This window comes from Tetrao urogallus (assembly GCF_951394365.1).
Source record: "Tetrao urogallus genome assembly, chromosome: 2".
Classification (NCBI taxonomy): Eukaryota; Metazoa; Chordata; class Aves; order Galliformes; family Phasianidae; genus Tetrao; species Tetrao urogallus.
In genome coordinates, this window is record NC_136814.1 from 35,048,489 (window position 1) to 35,065,182 (window position 16,694).

At 43.6% G+C, this 16,694-nt stretch overlaps 1 protein-coding gene across 1 annotated transcript; it reads left to right on the top strand.

Annotated features, from left to right (window-relative positions):
* Positions 1-8,782: 8,782 nt before the first annotated feature.
* Positions 8,783-10,160, top strand: MAP1LC3C (microtubule associated protein 1 light chain 3 gamma; the record flags this gene model as incomplete). The annotated part of the gene is made up of 4 exons (XM_079532728.1): positions 8,783-8,840; positions 8,918-8,973; positions 9,081-9,187; positions 9,953-10,160. 4 exons carry the CDS (start codon positions 8,783-8,785, stop codon positions 10,158-10,160), a joined length of 429 nt encoding a protein of 142 aa, XP_079388854.1.
* Between the last annotated feature and the right edge of the window lie 6,534 nt (positions 10,161-16,694).

Below are 16,694 nucleotides of genomic sequence, written 5' to 3' on the forward strand. Positions count from 1 at the left end.
TGCCCGCAACAACTGACAGACAGCTCCAGCGTTCCCTGTTGTCCCCCTTTGAAATGTAGGACAAGCATGTCTCCTCTGAAGGACTACAACTTTCTAAGTTGTAGTCCTTCTAAGTCTTCTAAGTCTTCTAAGTCTTCAGCTCAGCCTTATGTTTGGGAGATCCTCTTTAAAACAAGATGAAAATTTACTCTTGATACTTGCCCTCTTTGTCAATATTTACACTCCTCAGGAGGAGCTGCACAGTAGAAACCAGAGCTGCACTGTCCTATCCATTTGTTCTAGTAGTCTTCATCAGAGACAAGTTGATTAAAGTTATTAATGATTAAGGGAAGATCCACACCAGGAACTTAGTACCGAGCAGCTCATATAAGTGCCATGAGTTATTTGATACTAATGTAGGTCACCAACCTACAGGAGCCAAAGCTGCCATCTATCCTATCTATCCATGCTTATATTTGTGTTGAGGGTTTTACCATGTCTCAGATCTGCTTTACTTCAGCTGCCATTTAAAACACACAAAAATCTTTCTGATCAGTATTTCCTATGCAGGATCAGTTCTGGGAGCTTCACATTGCAGCTACACAGACATCTGGGCAAAGACCATGTTCCATTGCTGGCATATGCTGCATGGCTTCAGCAACCAACAGCAGTAAGTGCTGCCTTCAGCTCTTGATTGCTACAATGAGAAACCATCACTGTAGTGCATCTCAGGAAACTGTTTGTAAGAGGATAGAGAACCTGAAAGCAAACAGGTGATGAAAGCTTTCTGCTTTCAAAGCAGTTAGGTCTGCTTGGGAAGACAAAAAGCAAGATGCTGGTACATGTTTTGCATAGTCAGCAGCTCCTCACATGCAGCATATTGCATTTGAGGTTAAGAACAATTCATTCCTTTGTAAAAATTGCCCACTATAACCACAGTACTCTGGAGGTCAGGAAGAATTTTCTTGTATCCCACATATATATTAGTCACACATGCTATAGTAACACATCTGTTGCGCAGCAAAGTACCTGATGTGGCTCAGGGGCTTAGCTGATCCTCCAGGACTTGTTTAAGATCAGACAATCCAGCAAGTATTGGGAATAGTAATCTAGAGGGCCTCCTTATCAGATCAAACTTCCCTCTCTCTTCCATCATTCAGTTTGGGCATTTCTCCCATCATCTTATAAAATTCTTCTCTATCTAATTCTTATAAAATTGAAAACAAAACAAAAAAGGACTACAAATCCTGAGAGCCATCATTTCTGAGAGCATAATTTGGACATCTGAAACAGCACAGATTTTCATGAGGTGCAGCGAAATTTCCTGATAGAGATCCAACTTGCTTAACATGCACCTAAAGAGGAAGTACCCAAGAAGCCTGGCCTCTCCTGGAGAATGCAGTACATCACTCTCCCAATGAACCGTTCTTCCACCACTGCTCCAAACGACAGCGAGGCTCTCCTGGCTCTTCTGTCCGGCATTCCAGCAGACTGATGACAAAGCTGCCAGCTTTGTAGGGACATGCTAAAGATATTTTTAAAATCCTCTGCTCTCTGTCAGTTATAACACCCTTTCTGAAGGCTAAGATAGAAGCCAGTTTCCACATCTACAACCTGAACTCCAGTAGCTACTTTTGACACCACATGACACATTCTTGGCAGGCTCCACAGGGAGGCCAGGAACAGGTTGGAACACGAAGCCACTGACATCCCTCTAGAAACAGCTCAGCCATACTTGAGGGAAAGCTTTAAAGCGCTGTATGCAAGGAAAACTTCTTCAACCCATCTTAAATAGACAAAGCATAATTTTTAAACCCATTTTTACAGAACACAAGGAACATCACGTGCCACTGAATGACATGGTTAGTGGGCATGGTGGTTGGACTAGAGGACCTCAGTGGTCTTTTCCAAACTTAGTGATTCTATGATTTTATGGCACGCTGTTTTCTCTCACCAAAGAAGTGCACAGTAACATTACTAAAACCAGCAAGACAGAATATAAATGTGCTCCCACACTGAAGAGAAGACACATTACCAGAAGAGGGAAATCATGGTCCCAGAATTCCAGCCCATAACAGACAGCAAAAAAGTGAAACTTATTCAAACAGATGCTCACTAAATTCTAATCAGAGCCAAATTTTGAGTGTTTTCCCCTTCGTTATGCTTTTGCATCAGCTGTTGCTGCTATGCATGTGAAGTGTCACCAATTCTTTGTAACGGGCAAAGAGGCACAAGCTCCCAAAAAAGCCAGTGATCTGGCAGCAGCACTCATTAACTAATCCTGGTCCACGGGAGAGCCTTGTTATCAGGAGCCCCTGAGCATCATCATTCAGTGTGCTCCTTCGCTGCTAGCCACACAGCAGCAGCAACTACAGGTTATGATATTTCACAAAGGGAAATTCACTAACTAAAGCACTATGCTCCATAGAAAAGCTAATGGCCTTGTCCGGTATTTCCGCCTCAAAGGGAAGACAAGAAACTCGGCTGGCAAGAACAATATCAATTCTGTTTCTTCTGTAGGTAGAAGACATGGCGCACAGCATCTTAGCCATGATAATGAGAGAGCAGATAGTAGGAAAGGACATCCTATGATGTTTTCCCCTTTTTAGCATCAATTTAGACTTCAAGCTCAACCTCTGAGGGAGAGAATACCAGTGAACTACTGTACAACCGCAGATAGAAAATCAGAGGTGCGTGTGCAAGGAATGTGACCAAGGCTGGCCAGCCTACACCATCTTTCCATTAGAATCTTCTGTTTGAGCAATTCTTGCAAAAAAACATTTTTTTTTGAGATTGAGATCTCAAAAAATTGAGATCTCAAATTCTTCTCAAATTCCTTCTAAAATGGAAGTACTTACACAGTAAATACCTTAAAAAGAACTGAGAATAACTCACCGTAACACCGCCTGCTCCACCCTCTCAATATGGCTAAAAATTTAATTAGTTAATTAATAAAAAGTAAGTTGAGAAAGGTCTCAAAATCTTTAAATGAAGGATGCAACGGTCAAAAAATATATGTCAAAATAAAAAACTTGCATAAAGAAACTACTCCATCATAGCAAAATCCTACTTGAATTTTGCCATCTCCAGGGCACTGCACATGCATTATGGGCAGCACAGACAAGAGCACTGTAACCTTTCGAAAGCAGCAACCCAGTACAGAAATGAGCTGCACACAGGCACAGGACAGTTACAGGTAGGACAGAGAAATGAAATAAGTCTGACTGAAATTTCTTTTGCAGATCAGACATTTTAAGCTCACAGTCTGAAGCTCTGATACAGAACAGCTGCATGGTCTCTCATTTAAAAGTAACAGAACTCATTTCTAACCCTTATGGCTACACTAAAAGGCAGATAGTTGACCGAGGTTCAATATAAGGGCTAAAAACATCAGGAGAAAAAGAGCCAAATGTACATCTAACCCCCAAGCCAACCAACCCAGAAATACTGCAGTTACTCTTAAACACGTCTCAGCACTTTGAGAAGGGTTCAGTTCATGACCTGAGCCTTATTAACAGGTGAGTTTGGACCATCAATCTGAGAAATGGGACTAAACATCCTCTGAAACATGAGAGCACTCCAAGAAGTTTTCAGTAGAAAGACTCATGAATTTGGAGAGAAAGCTACTTGCTGGCACGCAATTACTTCAGGATCATGAGAAAGAAGTAGATCGTGGGTTTGCTTCTGTGACACAGGAGGAGGAATGAGCAGGTGAGGAGCTGTAGAAGGGGAGGCAAAAGATGCCTTGCACGTAGCTTTGTTGAGGATGGCTCTCTTAAAAACCATTATACAGGCTGTGCCTGACCACTTCAGGGTTTTCCAAACCCCTCTTGATTCAAATATTCAATTTTCACATATAGACAACCTTCATGAAAACATTTATTTAAGATAACTACACATAAATCTTCACAGACTTCCACAGTGCAAAAAATAAGCCTTCATTTTGCCAGCTCACATTTTTTCCCTTGAACATCATGCTGCAATTTTTCTGCCTGTTCAGCTAGGCTGCTTAAATAAATAAATCTCTGTCCTTCCAGTGCTGCATAATTTGCATTTAAGTTCTGAGCCTACATATACCCGTTCTGAGCCTTCTGCAAGTAACTCCTCGGCTGCTCACTCATATATCAGTTTGTATTCAGGATCATTAATGCTGGATGGAATTTATAACCAGGGCAATGCTTCGTTTGCCACCCAAGCTGAGCTGCACTGGAATTAACTTGACACTTGCACACTGACTGATGAAGGAATGCTAATATCACTTTATGGGGTACCAGGATGCCTTTTGCCATGTAACATGGAGTGAATCATTTCCAGTGGAGCGCAAATCCCTCCCAAATTAGTCCATGTTTTTCCATTTACTGAGTTTTTCTCTCAACTGACTCTGAACCCTGGGCTTGTACCCAGGCACAGAATGCACTGCAGAGGCTTCCAAAGCAGGAATGTCATGTGATTACAGACAGGGACTTCAGCTGAATGCTCTCTGCAACTGGCAAAATCCTGGCCAGAGCCTCTTGGCATTTGCATATGCTGCTCAGGCCAGCAGCAGAGCATCCCAGTCCTCTGGTCAGCAGAGGCAGCTCTTGATCTTCAGCTCCACAGCAGCTCACATGCGCATCTGAAAGCAGTACTGCAGTTCCTGCAGACACTTGCCTCTGAGCTTGTTTTGTGCCATACAACACATCTGAGGATCCAAAATCACTTCAGAAGGGTGGAGGAGATTCCAATAAAGTCATGCAGAAGCCTCAGCATCTTCTACAATTATTTGTGTTGTTGCTACAGAGCTTAGAATAACCAAACCACAGCCATAGTGGATCAAGCTAACATCATCCAAGCTCTCATACATGCTACAGAAATATAATTTGGAATTTCTGCTTTGGAGCAGGAAAGGAGGAGCATTCACAAAGCTCAAATAAAATTCCCCATTAGAAGAGGTATTTGACACTCATATTTTGGCACTAGGGGAAGACAAAGTTACAGATCCATTGGATAGTAACTAGATGCTCGTGCACAGCCACACTTCACAGGTTAACATGTGGTTTAATCCTGCCTTTGCGACATGCCAGGGCTAAGACCTGTCTGAAGCAGCTTGTACCTGCTCAAGCAGTCTGTACTTTATATTTCTTCATCCTTCTTGCAGGAGCTACTGGAAAGCTTAGGAAATGTGATTTCTAACATGCAACATTCAGCTGCTTGAGGGCATCTGGTCAGAAATTTTATAGCTTTTTAAAATTTTTAGTGCAATCACACATAAAATCTCAATGGTTGTCAGAGCAACACCAGCATGAATAGAACTGCACAGTCTAAGAGAAAAGATTTACATTAGAGTCCATTCATCATCCTCATCCTCCATCTCTGAAAAACAACAAAATATACCAAAACACCAGGATGAAAAAGTTCAAGAGCCAATGTAATCAGTGAAATGGCAGAAGCTCCCCTCACTTGGTCAGGAGGCAAAGCCTGCAGGCATTTACTCAGTCACTAACTGCCTCATTGCTCCCCTCCAGCAGTATCACTTCAGAGCTCAGCAACACTTCTAAGACAAACCAAGTTTTGTTCTTTCCTGGAAAGCTTCTACTAGCTTACTTCAGGCTACTGCAGTTCTGTCTTTCATGGGAGCTCCCTGGTTACCACTGAAACCAAAACTCTGCAGAATCCTCACTTTTCTGATACCCTGCACCCACTTACACAGGGAAAACAATTACCTGCCTGAAACACCTTGATACTTTGAGACAGGTTTTTAACACCTTTGGGTGGAATGGAACAAGGCAAAAAAATAAGCTCCTTCTTTGCAGCCTTTAAGCTAACTTCTTCTGAGCCAGACTACATAAACATGTAGGTAAATGAGGCTGGGATCGCTTTATTAGAGACAGCAGACAGATCAACATTCAATTGTACAGCTACAACCTAGAAAAAGCTATAAATTTGGCAGTGACATAGGTTTCAATAATACAGGCCAACCTTTTTCTTTAAAGTCCATAGACTTACAGGACTCCTATCAGTGCAGTGTTCAGGCATTTCAGCAGGTAAAAAAAAAAAACAAAAAAAAAAAACCAGTTACCTTTCATCCTTCTATTTCTGCTTCAGTATGGCATTCTGAGAACTCCATTCACTGCACAGAATTACTTCACTAGTTACATGCAAGAAAGAAAAACTTCCAAGGGAAAGGAGAGAAGAAGGAACACATCCCACATTCAAGTCTGAATCTGGATAATTAGATGCTAGTGTGAGCACAGGTGCTATGCAGACACACAGATGACCTCCCATGCTCTCTGCCTCCAGATGATGTAACACAAGGCACCTGCTAACTACATTCACTTTAAACTGCAGTAGAAATTAGAGCCATAACTGAGAATCTCACTGGAATTTCTTTTCTTCAGCTCCCCCTCTCGCTCAGTTTTCTGTCAAACAGCTGTGTTTGTAAAGGAAATCATCCCTCTGGAAACAAGGTGCTTGGTGGTTGTGTGGATCCAAGCCTGTGTGCTCCACATGCAGCTCTACTAGGAGCCCTGGAGCTCTTCTGCTCAGGTGGGGAGGTCTACCCTGGGGAGGGTCCCCTCAGGGAGCTGTGTTGGCAGCACCAAGACCTGCTTCAGCTCCCCTCCTAAGTCCCAAGCTTAGTAGCTCCTCAGAGCAACGCACCTTGTCCTCTCTGCACACTTCAGTTTGTAGTGCCATCTGGGGAGCTGTGCTGTGATGGACACCTGCACTTCCAGGGGAGGAATGGACGGCTCAGCAGTGCTCCTGACCTCAGCACTAGATGGTACACTCTGGAAAGTGGCTGGAAATCAGGACGACTGCACACACATTTAAGTAAAGAAGCTCCTATTCATAGTGACCTGCTGGTTGCTGGTTCTTGAGGGCATGTCCAGTGTTACACAACACTTTGTTAAAAGGCCTTGAGGGTCCTTGAGCCTACAAACATAATTCTATTTTTAAATGAGAGCTGAGATTCTCCTTCAATTGGAAAACTTTAGGAACAGACAATTGAGTCTTGCAGAACACATTGCAAGACTGACAGTAAGAGTACGCAAAGTGACAATCATTGGTTTTGTCTTAGAAAAGCAGCCGAGACCAACACTTGCAGACCTTCACTCACAAATTTCAGCAGCTCCCAGTTGTCTTTGGCATGGCAGATGGAATAGGTCAGGCATGTCCAACCTGTGGCACATGGGCCACATGACCAACCCAGACCATCCTGAGCCCACCCTGCACCATCATGGCAGCAGCTCTTCCCCACTGAGCAGCCCAGTCTGGCCCTGGGTGTGCACCCATCACTCAGCAACAAGCAAACATTGATGTACAATTAGCACTGTCTGGGCTGAAACCAGGGCATGGGGAGGGTGCAGTGCAGTGATAACTCAAGTTATGCAAATAATTTCATGCATTTTCATACATTGGCTTTCTGTTCTGTGAACAGAAAAAATACGCAGCCATGCTTTCTGTTTTGCTAAAGGAATGTGAGAATATGTTTTGAGATTGAAAAAAAAAAGATAAGATCAATGTTTTCGGTATACTTGCAACTCCATTTTAGTCAGTATAAATACATTATCTGCAAATTTTCAAATGGAATGTAGAGAGCTGCCATCAGACATTCAACTCAACAGTGTGATCATATTTCTTCACCAGATTTTATAAACCTCCTCTTACCATAGAGAAACATCCCTTGCTTCACAGTCATGCCTTATTCCTGTAATCGCTGTCAGGCAGTACATACATCTGTGAACAATTTCTTCAAGGATGAAGCACAGGAAGAGTAAATTTCATCAAAAATGTTGCAAATGCCTTCAGAGCTCCTAAGAGCTGCAGCCACTGCCAGCGAACCAGACACCAATGAGTTAGTTTCTCACAAGCAAGGTCACGTACCTCACCAGTGTTATGGTGGTATTGCTCTCTTTTTTCATTTTGTCTTGTTTCAATAAAAAATATTAAAGATTAAAAAAGTTGTATTACTATCATGTATGAACCATATTACATATTTTATGAGGGCTGCCCTGAAAGTAGTGCTTCATATTCTGTGATGGTGTCCCATGATGTCAAAGGCAGACACTGGTGGTATGGCAGTAGAGGTTGAACCCTTCCCACCAGTATTCAGTTACATGCTGTTGCTGTGTGACAGATGTCAGCAGAGGGGCAGTTTGACACAATGGTGTCTGAGGTGAAAGTGTGTATGGAAGCAAAGGTGTGAAACTGAACTCTTCCAATATGTGGAAAATGGCAGCCACTGACATTCATTGATGCTTGCTGAATGCTGATGGAGATTGAAGAATGGATGTGAGCACAGGGAGGTGCACTTGAGCAGCAGTGACAGCGGTCACCTCCACTGGGACAGATTACAAGCACAGCACGCAGGCTCTTGCTCACCACTGGTGAAAATGCAGCTAGTGGTGTGACTATGTTGAAAAATAGTGTTTCATAGCTGAGAACATGCCCTAGGAAATAGCATGCTCCTCCAATATGCTGCAGTTTCTGTAGAAATAAATAGTAGGCGTTCTTTTTGGTACAAAGTACGTATGCACAGCCCGAGGCAATTCCTCTTCACTCGGCGCGGCCCGGGCAAGCCGGCAGGCTGTGCACCGCTGGGACGGATACTAAACTGATACTCTCAAGGCAGCTGCCGAGGGCGAAGCAGGCAGCCCGCCCGCCGCGCACCGCTCATCAGCTCGGGCCGCACGCCGCGAGGGGCGGGCCACGACGCGAGGGCCGGGGCTGGCAGCGGCCGTCAGCGGCCGCACCTCCATTCCGTGGGGCGGCGCCGGGCCGGGCCCATAAGAGACACGGGGCAGCGGTGGCCTTAGGCGGCGGGATGCAGGCGGGTCCCGGGGTGCAGGCGGTGCGGCCCTTCAAGCTGCGCAAGAGTCTGGGTATGGGGCGGTTCGGCGGCGGCGGAACAGGGGCGGCGGGCGGCGCGCGCGTAACGCTTGTGCTCTCTCCCGCGCAGCCACCCGGCGGGAGGAGGTGGCCGGAATCAGGGCCAAGTTCCCCACAAAGATCCCGGTAATTCGCTGCTTTGCGGGCGGAGGCTCCCGGCTTCTGCTTCGAGTATTTTGGAAGGAGGGGAACAGGACGTCGCTGGGGCTTCTGAGTGACTCTAATTTAAACAGGTAATCGTTGAAAGATACCAGAAGGAGAAATACCTTCCCCTGTTGGACAAAACCAAGTTTCTCGTCCCCGAGGAGCTGACCATGACGCAGCTCATCACCATCATCAGGTAGGGGCCGTGCGCTGCCGCTCCCCGGTGCCGCCCGCGCACGGCACGGGGCTGCGCGCGCTGGGGCGGGAGAGCCGGAGGGAAGGGGCTCGGGGCTCCCGCGGTCCCTCTTCCCCTTCGCTGGTGGACGAGAGCGGCGCGAGGCTGCTGCTCCGCTCCCGTTCTGGGCTGTGCTCTGCTTCTGGCTGCTGCTGCCCTGCTCCTGTTGCACCTCCAGGTTACCCAGGCTCGTGGCAGCTCCGTTCCAGGTGTTCTTTACAAATACGCTGGCAAAGAGGTCTCCCAAAAGGGTGGCATTCTGTGCCGGAGTGCTGAGAATTGTAAGGCTTTCAGATGACAGAAAGTGTGTGGAAGCTATCTTTCTAGTTATTAACTTATGTAAAAGACACTTTTGTCTCTTGCAAGCCAGTCTTCATGTGTAAGTCTCTGAATGAGACTCTTCTGAGGCAGACTATAAGTGTAACAAACTGTGCTGAAATTCCCTATTATAGCTGTACTCAGCACTTCTTAGGAATGGGCAACCCCAAGCTCAGGCTCAGTAGCAGCTATGGTCCTGCAGGTTGAGACTTTTCCTGGAGCAAGCCTCCTGTTTCTGAGTACAGTTAACTTTCTGATGGAGATGTTAAACTAAGCAATGACTTCATGCATAAACTATTACAAGAAATGCTGCAACTGTTCTGCTGAATGTATTTTATAGAGTAAGGTTGAAACCTTCTTAAATTTGCTAATGCTTGATCCTTTATTTCCTTTTCCCTCTTCAATCAGAAGCAGGATGGCTCTGACTGCTACGCAAGCTTTCTACCTGCTGGTGAACAACAAAAGCCTAGCCAGTATGTCTTTGACCATGGCAGAGGTGTACAGGGACTACAAAGATGAAGATGGCTTTGTGTACATGACGTATGCTTCCCAGGAGATGTTTGGATGCTGCTCACTCACCCTAGGGAAAACTATGGAATGCCACCATAAAACCTAATGCTGGGGTCTATGTGCTGCGGCTAAGCCACTGTTCTATGAATCATGCCTGTGACATGAAACTCGGAGATGCTCCCTCTAATGTGAGCTCTTGAGCTCTGTACTGGGGAGTTATGACCCAAAAGCTGGCAGGACCAGCTCAAGGCAGAGATGGTGGTACACTTTTTCCATGGATAATAACTTAGGTGTATATTTTTATACTTGGAAGGCACTATGGGTTGTTTTTGCTTTGTTGGGTTTTTTTTTTGTTTGTTTTTGTTTTTCGGACCTGCACCTCCACTTCTTTTTGCAATACCAATCTTGTGATGTAACTGCTTTTTAAGGTGTTGCTTAAGAATAAAATAAAGAAGCTTTTAAGTACTAGGTTGAATGTCAGTTTTAATTTGGGGGAAGACTTTCTGGGAAAAGGTTCTCTAATAATTCTGGATTCTGGGCTCAAGGCCTCTGAAGTGTTGTTTGCACAGCCACTCGTTCAATTTTATAATGGGATAACAAAACTGAAGTCTGCTCACACAGGTGCAGACTCATATCTACAAACAACTTATTAAGTGAAGTACCTGAGTGGCAGGGTTGCATCAGTGCTGGAATAAGGGTTGGTGTTCAAGAATCTGTTCTTTCTATTGAATTCTGCTGTCTGGTTTATGTAGGTAAGACAGTCATATCCTTCACCTATCGGCACCTGCATGGCTCTTTTGCTGAAGGATTTCAGTGAGCCTTGCCTCAAGCGTGGGTGCGTGTGCTGTACCTCACAGAGGTATGTCAGCGACTCTGGAAAATGTCACTACCTGACAGTTTTGACATGCTGATACATTTAATGCACAAGCTTCCTGAAAATGAATTAGAAAATCTCTTGACAGGAGGTTCAGTCTGAAGTGCAGTGCAAGCTGGCTTTTTCATATCTGAGGAATGTATCAGAAAGCTGTAAATGTTCTGATTATGCACAATCAGAATACCAGGTTATCTAAAAATCTGTTGCAGTGTGCAGTTAATCTTCAGAAGCCTCAGCTTAGGATGGTCAAATTGTTATATTTATTTGTTTTATATAAACTATTGCATTATAATAGTTCTATTCAGTACCGTATTGATTTGCAGGATGATTAATGTAGGAGTTGCTGGATTGAAGGAAGAAGTGTTGACAGTGTTTGAATTATGCACGTGCACACATCCCTTCCTTATGCAAGAGTTTTTTTTTGTAGTGGCTGTTCTGAATTTAAATCTTTAAGCATACCTGGGTTCAAGCCTATAAACCTAAAAGCTGCTGTATTCCCTGTAAGGGGCACCTGCATCACTGAAGGTATTATTTGCCAGCTTGTAAAACATGGGGGAAAGAGGGCAGGTAGAAAGAAATCATTGACCTAACCAACTCACTAGAAGTGGGCAGGCTATGTCAAGAATAAGGTTATGAAAACACACAAGCTTTGGGATCCCAGAATCTGATACTTGGACAGAGTGCCATTTTACTCATAATGGAAACAGTTTCCATTTCAGAAACTGAATGCAAATAGTCATTTGTTAGAAGCCCTCAGGGATGCAAGGACACCTGTTTGGCAGGAGCGCTGTACAAAGATGTCAAACAGCTGTGGGAATCTTGTGGTGGGGAAGCAAGAGGGAGTCTTACCATGTTCAGGCTCTTGCCCAGCCTAAGAGCTTAGCTAATATTTTTGCTTCATTGCCTCCTCTGTGTTTGTCTTCCTGTCTTGTGTGATGCTTGGTACGTGAAGAGGAAAGCGCTAGATTCTTGGCTGGGGCAATTTCGTGTCTGGCAGCTGACTTCAGTTTGTAATGTAGTGGCTAAGGGTTAAGGGTTGGTCCTTCCAGCTTTCATTGATGTTAGATTGTGTGCTGTCTAATGGGCTAAGTCAGAGATCTAGGGAAAAAAAAACAAAAAGACATGGGAAGGTCAGTTGCAGGTGAAGAGCATCATTATAAACCTGTTTAAACTGGCCAGCTGAACCCAGAGCCTAATCTCAGGAGCCTGGTAAAGCTCTATCATTGGGTAATAGTAACAAGGCATACCCTTCTATCAGGTGTTAAAGCAAGTGCGATTAATTATCAAAGACAATTTTCAAAGAGTTTTAAAAGTAATAAGCTGGGAATTAGTTGCCCAAATAAATTGGTTAATGTGTTGGTAGAGTTGCCTTGGTGTGATAAGAAGCTCTGAATGGAACTATTCTTTGAACTGTAGGGAACAGCAATTAAAAAAGAAGCAAACACAAAAACTTTGCTCTGATGACTGACATAAGCAATTGAGATAACCACAGCTGCTTCCAGTGAGCTGCTGTTTGAAGAGCTAATATTTGTCTGAGCTACTACGCACTGATTAGACAGGTACATAATTTTTGCAATGAAGGATACCACTGCAAGCTTGCCATAAATAAATTCTGCAGCACTCTCCTATCTAACACCAGCGTAAACAGAGAAGGCAGAGATAGTGGTTATGTTTGTAAAAGTGTATTCATTTATCAATTATTATATGGATTCTTGTTCTTTAATACCCAAAATCTGCATCAGAGGAAAGAAAGCAAGCTGAGGATACTTTGTTTTTGCCGCAGACTACCAGATAAAGCCTGGGAAGTGCTTGGTTCTCGGGTTCCAAATCTACATACTCCCTAGAAGTAACTTGTTAGGTTGGGACCTTGGCTCCTTGCAAGGTCAAACATTCTATCTCCAAATTCTTCAAATGTTAAGCCAGTTTAATTGAAAGGGCATTGAAAGGGTGTGGAACAAGGACTGAATCTGCCCTTCCTTTTGAGTCCTTTAAGTTGTTTTTTTTTTTTCTGTTTGGTTTTTAATTTTTAAGTAAGTATTGTGTAAAATAGAGTACTGGGGGAGCTGTGATTCAACACAATTGGCCAGGTGGAATTATACAGAAATAACACTGGGGGAAAAAATATTAAGGTCTCTTTTCCTTAACTTCACCAAGTCACTCGGAAAGCCCGAGTGTTAATAACCACAGATATTACTAGTGATATTGAAAGGGGAATACAAAAGTAGCTAGAATCAGAAGTTTTGCTGCACAAAATGGTACTCTAATGAAATGTATCGTTCCAATAGCGTAGAGACTGCTCTGTGAACAGGACAGTTTTCTTCTGAAAAAACCTGAGCAAGGGTTATGCAAAAGTGCATACTGTGGGGGCTGCAAGTACTCTGAATACTCATCAGGACAGCTGGGGGACACCATGATAGTAGTTCAGAAAACAACCATCTCTGGGCTTTGGTCAAAACAAAAAGAAAAGGACAGAGGTCTCACTAATGCACCTCAATTTCAAGTGGCCAGAAATTATATCTTTTTCTGTGCCTGTTAAGACTAGAGATTCAGCTGTCAGTTTCAGACTTTTCATGCCACAGCTGACACCCTACAGCCATACACACACCTACAAAATGCATACAATGTTTTATAGAGTGCAAATTATCATTTGCTGCTGCAAAGCAAAGGTAACCTCAGCTTGGGCCTTGGTGCAATGAGGATCAACAGGTGCTTTCCAAACTGTTCGGATTTTAAAATTACTGTGTTTGTGTGGATAAAACTAATGAATGAAAGGAGATCTTCTCTTTCAAGTATTGCAGGCAGCAATTCTTGTGAATTAGATGGGCTTTTTATTGGTTTTGCCTGCTGTTTACAAGTGGTGGTAGCTTCATGATAAAAAACAAAAAACACACTAAGTGACAGACTGTATCCTCCTCTTCAAATTGGTTTGTTGTGGTTTTTTTTTTTTGGGGGGGGTGGGGATGGGGGGAGGGAGTTATGTATGGTAAATTTGGAAACTCAAGTGAAATAATAGGACAGAAAATAACCTTCATCATCAAGTTGCACTGCTGTTTTCCCCTGTTAAGAAAGCCCCTATAGAAACTATGGGAATAAAACCAAAAGACTTAATCAGGAGATAAACCATTTTTAGAACAGTGCTTTGTAATATATGTGCTATAGAGTGAAGAAGGTAGAGAAGATTTCTTTGGAAAACTCACAAGGGGTTTCTGAAGGGTGACTGAGAAACAGGTTGTAGTGTAAGATGAATTTCAATGCACAAAACATCTAATGCCATACACTCATCCTCCAAGCATCACTGCACGAGAAATACATCTGGACACTTCTGCTATGTATAAAGGTATTTCATTCTTTTCATATAGTTCTGAATCACAGAATATCCTGGGTTGGAAGGAACCCAGAAGGATCATTAAGTCCAAACCTTACCAAACTTTAGATTAGCAAAAAATAACCAGGTTCTACTTATAGAAATGTGGTGAATCACTTTGGCTTTTTCTAAGATGCTTCTCAGTGGTTGCTGTGCACAGCTTTTTTCACTGATGCTTTTTTTTTTGTTGTTCCTTAAGAGCACTAGTTTCATAGCAATTTGCTTCTTGTCTGTATATAGTTCACAGTATGTGAAGGTGGATGGGTTCTATGACAATTAACAATTTGGCTCTAGTTTAGAGAAATATGAATATAATTCTAATGGAGGTGGCCAGTGTCCTTAAGGCTCCCCTCTACAGTCATTTGTGTCTGTCCCTGTCTCGTATTTTCCACGTTTCGCATTTGACTGTAGCATTCCTATGACACACAGCTGTTCAGCAGCAGTGTAATCTGGACAGGTCTGAAGAAGCCATAGCAAGTATTGACTCTGGAACCTGAAGGGCAGTGCAGCAGGGCAGACCCTCGGGAGGAGGCAGGCAGTGTGCCCTGTGGGTGTGTGCAGTTTCCAGAGCAGGCAGGAGGGGAGCCAGCAGGGGCTGCGTTGGCCACTCAATGCTTACATCATGTCCGGCAGAGGCTGCAAAGGACCTTTATGAGGCTGCTCATGATTTGTTCTAGGGTGGGCTTGGCCAGCAGTGTTTATTTCTGCAAATGCTGCAAGAGCTTGACTTCCCTTTCTGTGTTTAACAGCATGGTAAGTTTCTTAATTGGGCCTTCTGCTCAACTCCATTTATGTCAGAAAGGTGAGAAAGCTGTTAATTCCACAGTAAGAGCCAGGTTTATTGCCATTGATTGAGCTCCTTGATAGACCTGCAGCTCACTTCCAGTTCTCAAGAACAGAGCCAAGACTTTACAGTCTGTTGGATGGATTTGCAGAGAAATCTTTAGGTCAGCCAACCAGAGGGTGAGGAGAAGGGACGGAGTGGAGAGAAGCGTTGAGGAGTTGTATCACTGCTTCCACCCAAAGCAGCTGCAGCCATGTGTTCTTTACAAGCCTGCCAGTGACTGAATGGAAAGCCTGAGCCTCAGTGCGACATCACTCAAGCAATTATTACACCCATTAGCTCAAAAAGAGAAGTTATGAGAAATAACATGCATGCACACACTTGTGGATACAGCCTTTTCCTGAATAAAATGATGTCTGTCAATGGAAGCAAAAAAAAAAAAAAAAAAGAAAAAAAAGCATATGAGAATGCTGAAAGGAAGACATGGTAAGTACAGAAATTCTATTCTTAGTGCTGGCACTACTTCACAAGGAGACTTGGCCTTTGCTCTAAGAAACTGAAAACCTAATATCCAGTGATGGATACCGTCTCTGTCTGACCTTCCTTTCCCTAAAAAGCTGCATCTGTGGTTGCAAATTAAAAGTCAAATAGTGATACGAATGGTGCATTTGAATGCTGAGTGACTGAGGAAGCAGCTTTATACATTAGTCATCAACAAAATAAAATAGTCATCTATAGGAAAAACAGCTGTTGTGCTACAGGTGAGGGGAGGATCACTGACTTAGCGCAGACATATTTGTGCTGTCTAGACAGTCTGGGTAAGCCAATCACTACAGGGGTTAGGAAGATAATTTTGCTATTCCAAACTATATTGGCCTGCTTATAAACCTGTCAAAACTGTCAAGAGAGACCTCAAGAGGAATACTCCATTTCCTAGCAGGCAGCTGTATTTGGTTTAACCCCCAGCTCTTCCCAGCCATCCTCATGCTCACTGACTTCTGTTCCCATTTGTTTTTTTTTTTTTAAATTTTTTGGAAAGGAATCAGGCCTTCTGTGCAGAACCTGGGTACGGATTCCAAGATTGCTGAAAACTATAAATAACATACCCTCAGTTGCCATGTAACAAACTTGTATGAGAATTCACAGTTGTTCTGTTACTGTAATTCAACTGATGTTAGAGCCACAAAATTTGGCTATGTCTCGGTGTCTCTGGCAGATATGGAACAGGAGTTTAGATAGGATATAACTGAGGTCATTACTGTCATTTTACTGCTCTCTCCCTTCCAGTGAATTGGTTGAGATAGAAAAAGTGTCAAACCTCTTCTTGAATAAGAACAGCTGTATGTTTTAGCACTGATCATTTAGGGGAACTGTTTTAGCTTCAGGGTTAATGTAGGAGGTTTATTTTGTAGCTCAGCTTACCCAGCTGATTTTGCCAAGAAGGAGGATGCCTCACATAGGTATTCCAATGCTGGGAGCTAGCAATCTCTAGAAAGGGGCTGGCTGGTCCAGAGGGAGCATGTTACAAGAAACTGGGGTGACATGAGGAACTGCCGCTGCTGCCATAGCTGGCTCTGGAAGATGATGCTAGGACCCTAAAGCAAGGTATCCTTTGGCT